Source organism: Leptosomus discolor, chromosome 17 (genome assembly GCF_034619465.1).
Source record: "Leptosomus discolor isolate bLepDis1 chromosome 17, bLepDis1.hap2, whole genome shotgun sequence".
NCBI lineage: Eukaryota > Metazoa > Chordata > Aves > Leptosomiformes > Leptosomidae > Leptosomus > Leptosomus discolor.
This window is the reverse complement of record NC_141407.1, coordinates 18,172,501-18,180,105: the sequence shown is the minus strand read 5'-3', so window position 1 is coordinate 18,180,105 and position 7,605 is coordinate 18,172,501. Positions and strand designations below refer to the sequence as shown.

Sequence of the window (7,605 nt, the reverse complement as noted above, 5' to 3'; positions counted from 1 at the left end):
AGGGACAGAGCCCACCCAGACAGAGCCCACCCGGCTTTCCTGGAGCAGCAGCGCTGCTGCCGGTCCCACACTGCCCACCCAGCGGTGCCATCCCCGCTGCCAGGGCGGGGGCTGCGCCGCTGTCTGCCGTGGCTGAGCTGCTGCTCCTGTGCCGGTGCTACCGGCGGCTCTTGCCTTTGAGGGTTATTGCCCTGCTTTGCCCCAGCGTGCGGGATGTCTTTGGTGCAGGCGGTGAGCGGCTGGAGCTGGGAGACTGTGAGCGGGGACGCCAGCAGCCGGGCTGCACTGGAGCAGCTGGGCAGGAGCCCAGAAACAGGCTCGTGGCAGGAGACGAGGGGGAAACCGTGGAGGAAGGTGAGAGCTGCGGGGAGCAGCGTGGGCATCGACAGGTTTGCCCAAGGTTGTGCCATGGCCCCAGGGTGCCCGGCTGGGTGCCGTGTGGCCGATCCAGCTGGAGCTGCCCCTGGCCAGCCGGAGCAGCTGGAGAGGGACTGAACGTGCTGGGCCAGCGGCTCCAGCCCACGCAGTCGGCATCACTTTCCGGAAGGTAGAAATGCTTTGGCTCCCGTCCCCAACACGCGGCGTTTGGGACAGCACTGTCCCCACCCTGGCTCTGCCAGGCACTTCCTCGACAGAGGTTGAGGACGGCTGTGGGGAGCGCAGGGGGAGCATCCCAGCTGAGGACGAGGGATCAGCGGCCCCAAGCCTGACCCCAGAGGCCCTTCCCTGCAGCATCCCTGGGTGGCAGTGCCTGCTGCCACTGAGCCCGGTCACGCTGCCTGCGCCCAAGCCCCGCGGGTGACTGCAGCTCCGTCATGGCAGCACGGAAGGTGCTGGAGTCACGTCTCCTGCCTGCTGAGGGAGGGTGGTCAATGATTAAAAGGGGAGCGTTGCTGGGCCAGGCAAGGTGGCCCCGGGGCGGCTAGCCAGCCTCCTGCTGCCAGCCCAGAGCAGGGAAAGCCGGGGACAGCAATAGAGAGGGACGCCCCTTCCTTGGGAGGTGTCGGGCCCTGGCACTCGGCAGCTCAGGGTGCACAAGCTGCCGCACGGGGAATTGCCTGACGCCTCTGGGGCCCAGCCGTGCGCCCGGCTGGCAGCCAAGGGCCGGTGCACCCCGTGGACAGGAGGGCTCCCGCCCACGCTGCCACATCCCGCTGCCACGGCCGAGCTCCCCCCACCTGACCGCGCGGCGCAGACTTCGGCCGCCCCCTCCGCGCTGCAGACCCGGAGCCTCGCGGCTCGGTGATGGTGCGTGGGGTGCCCCAGAGCCGGGGAAGCGCCTGGCTCCGTACTGGTGCGATTTGCCTTACCTGCACGTCCTACGTGGGACCCCCAGCCCGAGCCAGCCCTGAAGCACTCTGAGAGCCGGTGGGGCGCGGCTGCCCCGTGTCCCCCAAGCACTCACCCGTCCCTCCGGCAGCCGCAGTGGCCGGCTGCAGCTGGGCACACAGGGCGAGGATGCCCACGAGCAGGATGCCAGCAGTCTTCATGGTGCTCGCCGTGGGTGCCGGATTGCCAGCGCAGGTCGGTGGGGGTTTATATCTGCGCGGGGCCAGGGAGGGGCTGCCCCACACATAACCTTCGGGTGCCGAAACTCTTGCTGTGTTTCACAGTTGTGCCCGAGGCAGCAACAGCCCCACGATGTGTTATTGCCTGAGAAATCATTTACCACAGCCCTGTCCCAGCCCCAGCAGCCAGGCTGCAGCCAGGGTGGGGACGTTGGCACCCAGCAGCACTGTTCCCGGGGGAAAAGGGAGACACGGCCACGAGCTGGGGCTACCCCCACGGACATGGGGAGCCCAGAATAAGGGGCTGAGCTCTCTGGCTTGGGAGAGAGGGGACAGAGGGGACAGAGAGAAGGCTGGTACATCCAGAGCCGCCCAGACGGTGTGGACGGGGTGTCCTTCCCGTGGCTGCAGGAGCTGGGGGTGCCAGGGGAGCCTTGCAAGCAAGGGGCAGGGGCCGGGTAGTCTCCTCACTGAGCTGTGGGACTCAGTCAAGCACTGCCCGGGTGTGACAAGCGATCAGATGAGTTTATGGGACAGGAACCCTGGGGGACTGAGCAGGAGGATGCTCCCCTGGGGTGGTGGCTGTCCCAGTGGCACGGCACGGGGATGTTCTGGTACGGAGCAGCTGGGGGTCTGTCCCCAGCCATGCCCACCCTAGAGACCCCAGAGGACCTGCCTGCCCCGGTCCCAGCCTGGCACCCGCATCCCGCTGCATCTGCCCATGGAGCCGTGGGTGACAGCCAGCCGGGTCCCCGTGGGCGAGCGTGGCCTCGAGGGGAGCGGAGCGTGGGAAGCCTGTGCGACGTGCCAGGCCGGGCGCGGCCGCTGCCCTGCGTCGTGCACCGAGCACCATTCCTCCGTGGGGAAAGGCGGGCAGCTGGGTGCCGTCACGTCGGCTGCTGCAGACACGTCCCGGCAGACGGGTGCTGTGGCGGGGTCAGCACCGGGGCTGCCTGTCACCGCGCCGTGCACCAGGGCTGGCGGGAGGTGGCCCTGGACGGGGTGGGGAGGTTAGTGGTGCGGGGAGGTCACAGAGAGCACGGCACAGCCGGGCGTGTGAAGGGCGACCATGCCGAGGGTGAGGTGTGCTCCGTGCCCGCTGGGACCCCGTGACGCTGCCGCTGCCGCACCCCGAGACCCCACGGCCTTTGCCTCCCGCTCCCTGTCTCACGCCGTGCGGGGGCACGGCCGGGCTGTGCGCGTCCTCACTGGGGGTCTGTGCTGTGGCACCTCTCGCTGCCAAACTGCAGCCGTGCCGGCACAGCTCGCTGTGCCCTGCCGAGTGGCAAAGGGCACAGGCAGGTGCTGCCGGCAGGTTGGGCAGAGGCAGCCTGGCTTGCCAGGCATAGGGGGGGCTGGCAGGGCTGCAGCAAGGCACAGGAGGGGGCAGCCTGTGGCCACAGCGGGCAGAGGGGCAGGGCCTGGATTTTCGAGGTGCTTGTCCTCTACCAGAGCGGGAGAAGGGGAGAAAGCCTTGGCCAGGGTCCCAGTGTGCAGGGGGGGACATGCCCTGCCTGGGGCTTTGCCGCCGGGCCAGCCCAGCTGGCAGCAGGCATCTTCGTGCTGAGGCCGACGTGACCTCTGCGGTCTCATACCGCATTTTACAGCTCAACGATCGTATTTCCCCACTTGGAAATTCCTGTTTGCGTCATCCCTGCTCCAGGTGGCCAAATGCACTTGTTGCTACAGAAACTCTGGGTCTGAAACAAAGGGAACCACGAGCAAGAAACCCGGGGGCTGTGACAGCAGACTTGTCCCCGGTTTGTGTGCACAGGGTCCCCCTCAGTGACACCTTTGCCCTGGTGTGGCACGTGCCACAGTGCCGTGGTGGTGACACGGGGAGCCATCAGCCTCCCCCAAGCAGCACCCAGTCCTTCAGCTGGCAGCTCCTCGCTCTGGGGGGCTTCGGCCTCGTGCCCTTTCTCCCCTGGCTGCCGTGTGCTCGTCCCAGGTTACGGCACGTTGCGGCCCGTAGCCGTGTGCCGTTAACGACGGTGTGTTCGAGTCCTGCCGGTACATGGCGTGGTGAAGCCTGGCGTGTCCTCCTGCCACCGTGCCCCAGCCGTGGGCAAGAGTCCCCCCAGCCTGTGTAGCCCCCTCCTTGCCTGCAGCCCCCTCCCTGCCTGCAGCTCCCTTACTGCCTGCAGCCCCTGCATTAACTGAAGCCCGTTCCCTGCCTGCAGCCCCCCCACTGCCTGCAGCCCCTTTCCTTGCCTGCAGCCCCCTCCCTGCCTGCAGCCGGGGATGGGGCCGCGCAGCTCCGTGGGCTCCGTGGGCCGCGGGCCCGATCCCGCCGCGGCAGCCCGGGCGGCGGCCGGCAGAGGAGGCTGTTGCTCCGTCGGAGCGGGCCGGGCCGGGCCGGGGAGCGGGGCTTGGCCCCGCCGAGCTCCGGGAGCGCCGTCCCCGTCCCCATCCCCGTCCCTGTCCCGTCCCCGGAGGCGGGGACCGGCGCGGGAAGTTGCGCCAGCCCGGGCCGGGCCCGGGGCTCCCGGGCTCTACTTAAGGGGCCGCGGGCGGGGAGGGGGCAGCGCCATGAAGCCGGGGCTGCTCCTGCTCCTGCCGCCGCTGCTGCTGCTGCTGCCGCCGCCGGGCCCCCCCGGGCTCTGCCGCCCGGCCGCGGCCAGCCGCCTGCCAGGTGAGCCCCGCGGTCCCCGGTGTCCCCCGCGGTGGGGTGCGCTGGGCGGGGGGCCGGGCTCCGAGCTGGGCCGTCCCGTCAGGGACCTCCCGCCCGGCCCCGCCACCCCCGCCAAGGGGGGGCCCTGCCCAGGCTGCCCGCCCCCCGTAACCCCCTGCCCTCCCCCCCCCCGCCCCCAGGGAAGCATGGCGAGTGCCCCCCGCCCAGCCCGACCCTCCCGAAGCCCTGCGACAACTTCTGCTCCTCGGACGGGGACTGCCCGGGCAGCGAGCGCTGCTGCAGCACCATCTGCGGACGGGAGTGCCGGCTGCCCGCGGGAGGTGAGGGGTCCCCGCCCCCGGCAGCCCCGAACCAGCCCTCGCTCTGTCCCCCAAGGGGGGACACACACACCTGCAGCCACCTCGGGCAGGGGGAAGACGTGCAGCCGCCTCGGGGAGCGGGTCCCGCAGCCCCGCCAGCCCCCCCGCCCCGTCCGGGCGGGATGCACCGAGTCCGGGATCCTCTGAGCAGCGCCGGTGCCTGCGGGGCGCAAGGGTCGGCGTGGGTGGGGTGCGCCCGAGCCTCCCCCCCCGTCCGCAGCCACCCCGGGGGAGGGGGACAGGGGTGCCCGTTGCTCTCCCTGCCCGCAGGACCCGGGGGGGGGGGGGGGGGGGGGGGCGGCCCGCGGGCGGGCTGGGCGGTGGGAGCGGGCAGGGGCCGGCGGGGCTCTGACTCTGCTGGGCACCCTCAGCCAAGAGGGGCTTCTGCCCGCGGCCGTACCCCGGCCCGGTGAGCGTCTGCCTGGTGGAGTGCATCAGCGACAGCGACTGCCGAGGCAAGAGCAAGTGCTGCAGCGTGGGCTGCCACGTCCGCTGCACGCAGGCGGTGCCAGGTAAGGGCGGCCGGGGGGGCTGGCGGTGGGAGAGGGGCCGTGCCCGGGACAGACCCCACGGGTGAGCCCATCTCCTTTCCCACCCGCAGCCAAACCGGGCGTCTGCCCCAAGAGAAAGGTGCTGCAGACCTTCGCCCCCTGCAACAGCTCCTGCAGCGATGACACCGACTGCCCCCACCACGAGAAGTGCTGCTTCACCGGCTGCGGCCGCGGCTGCCTGCCTCCCAAGAGGGGGACCACGGCCCCGCTCCCGCCGGCTGGCTGGGGCCACTGGCTGGGTCCTGCCTCCAACCACCCACCGTTCTTGGATGACATCTGCCTCCTCCCACCCGTGCCCGGCCCGTGCCGGGGGTTCTTCCTTCGCTACGCCTATAACCCTGCCACGGGGACCTGCCAGTTGTTCATCTACAGCGGCTGCGGGGGGAACGCCAACAACTTCAGCACGGTGCAGGAGTGCCAGCAGGTCTGCCAGAAACGGGGTGAGAGGATGGGCTGCACTGGGCCAGACTGGGCTGGACTGGGACAGACTGGGCTGCCCCTGCCCAGGTGGAGGTGGGGGCCAAACAGCGGGTGGGAGCAGCAGAGCTGCGCTGCCTGCAGCCGAGCAGCTGGACCCGGAGGGTCTGTTGTGCCTCCCTGCAGCAGGGAGAGCATCAGCATTGCACCCTGTCCCGGCACACGGCGGCCCTGGGCACCGGCACATGGCACGGGAGCCTCCGGGTGGTTATGGTGGTGATTTCAACCGGCTCGCAGCTCCGTCCTGGGAGCTGGTGTCGTCTTTGGTCAGGACCTGGCATCGGTGTTAGCAGTGGTAATTTTGCAGCCTGATTATCAGAGTAGGAAACCTGACCACCGAGGTGCTCAGCCTGTGCCAGCCGGGGGAAAAGCCTGCTCTGGCTGTTTGCCTTCCCATGGCTCTGCCAAACGTGTTCGGCACAGGGGGTGTGCTTGGGAGAGTGGGTGGCTGGCGGAGCCACGGTGGCCCCCGCGAGGTGGGGAGGTGGCATCATGTGGGCACTCGCCCGGTTGTGACACTCCTTTCCAAGTGGAGCCGTGGGTGGTTGGGGCCGTTGGTGGTTGAGCAGCCACCGCATGGCGGTTGTGTCTCCACGCAACACCGGAACCACGAGAGCTGCTTCCAGTTGTGCCACGTCCCTGGGGGTGCAGGCCGGGGGCGGGGGCAGCCCATGCCCAGGGCTGAGGGGCAGATGCTGGGGGGTGAATGCACTAGGGGTGAGTGCAGCAGTGGGTCTGGGGCCAGCTCTGCTCCCCAGCACCAGCACCCTGCTGCCTCCTGCTGCCCTGCCTGCACCCCCTTCCTCACCATCACCTTTTGTCCCCCAGGGAGAGCCAAGGACTGACCCCGAGGAGGAGGCGGCAGTGGGGCCCGGGCCCCCCTGCGGGGCCGGCAGCCCAGGGGCGGGGGTCTGCGGTGGTGCTGGCCGCCGCGCTCTGCCCCACGCAATAAAGCCGCCAGGACGCCTGGCCTGCAGCATCAGCACAGCCTCCGCTCTCTCGCCTGCCCTGCGCCCCCACGGCTCCACATGCTCCCCAGCACCTTCTCGCCTCACCTCCCGGCCACAGCCACCGGCGCTGGAGCTGCCAGCCCAGACCCTGGCTGAGCTGGGGACCCCGGGGCACGGGCTTCCTCGTGGTGGCAGGTGGCCCCCGCCAGCCCCTTGCTCCGGGCTCTCAGCCCGACTCCCCCCAGCAGGCAGCCGGTGTGGGGACCCTGCCACCTCCACGGAGCCCGGCAGCACCAGCCCTGGTGTGACACATCCCTCCTGGACATGGCCCTTTCTCTGGTCCACGGGGCCCCTGCGGGGATGGCCCCGGCACTGCCCTGCCTGAGCACCCGCAGCTGCTCGGGCCTGGGGGGGCACGGCGTGGGGATGCGGGTCCCGCTGCTGTGCCAGGGCGGGATGGGGCACGGGCGCCCATGGCCATGCCAGCCTCTGCTCCTGCCGCCACCAGGCTCTGGGCTGGGGCTCGTGTCCTTCCCCGCTTTGCTCGGCCCCGCAGCACCAGAGGAGGCCGGTGCCCGTCCTGGCTGCCACCCGGAGCTCGTCCTGTTCTCGGCGCAGGGCACGGCCAGGGCTGGAGCAGGAGCAGCTCCCGTGGGGGTGGCACCGTCCCTGCCGGGCACCGCTGCCTGCAAGCCAGGGACCCGCAGGTCTTCCCCAGAAACCCCTCCTGTCAGCGCTGATGCCCTCTCATTAACTTGGTAATTAACGAGAGCCCAGAGAGGGGAGCGTGCTGCCTGCCGATGCTGGGGACGTTCCCGGGAAGGCTGAGCGAGGGCACAGGGTACCCCGGTGTGCTCCGGGGCAGCGGCACCTCCACGGCCGTCCCACAGCGGTGACACCCCGGCCTCTGCGGGGACCCTCGGGCTGGGCTTGGGGGGTGGGTGGAGCAGGGGGTGCGCTGGGGCTGAGCTCGGCACTGCCTCCCTCCTCTGCGTCGGGGGCAATGAATTACGGAGCAGCCGCAGGATAGGCCATGGCTCTGGGCATGGCTCTGGGCATCACTGGGGAGCTGGTGCCGAACTGGTGGGTGATGCCCACCCATTGTGGCAGTGCCCTGGTGCCCCT

The 7,605-nt window shown here is 70.4% G+C and overlaps 1 protein-coding gene across 1 annotated transcript; it reads left to right on the top strand.

Moving 5' to 3' along the window:
- Positions 1-4,040: 4,040 nt before the first annotated feature.
- On the top strand, positions 4,041-7,220 carry LOC147414252 (uncharacterized). Its single transcript, XM_086474677.1, has 7 exons — positions 4,041-4,143; positions 4,323-4,508; positions 4,874-5,014; positions 5,104-5,493; positions 5,657-5,796; positions 6,359-6,782; positions 7,099-7,220. Exons 1-7 carry the CDS (start codon positions 4,041-4,043, stop codon positions 7,218-7,220), a joined length of 1,506 nt encoding a protein of 501 aa, XP_086330803.1.
- Positions 7,221-7,605: the final 385 nt, after the last annotated feature.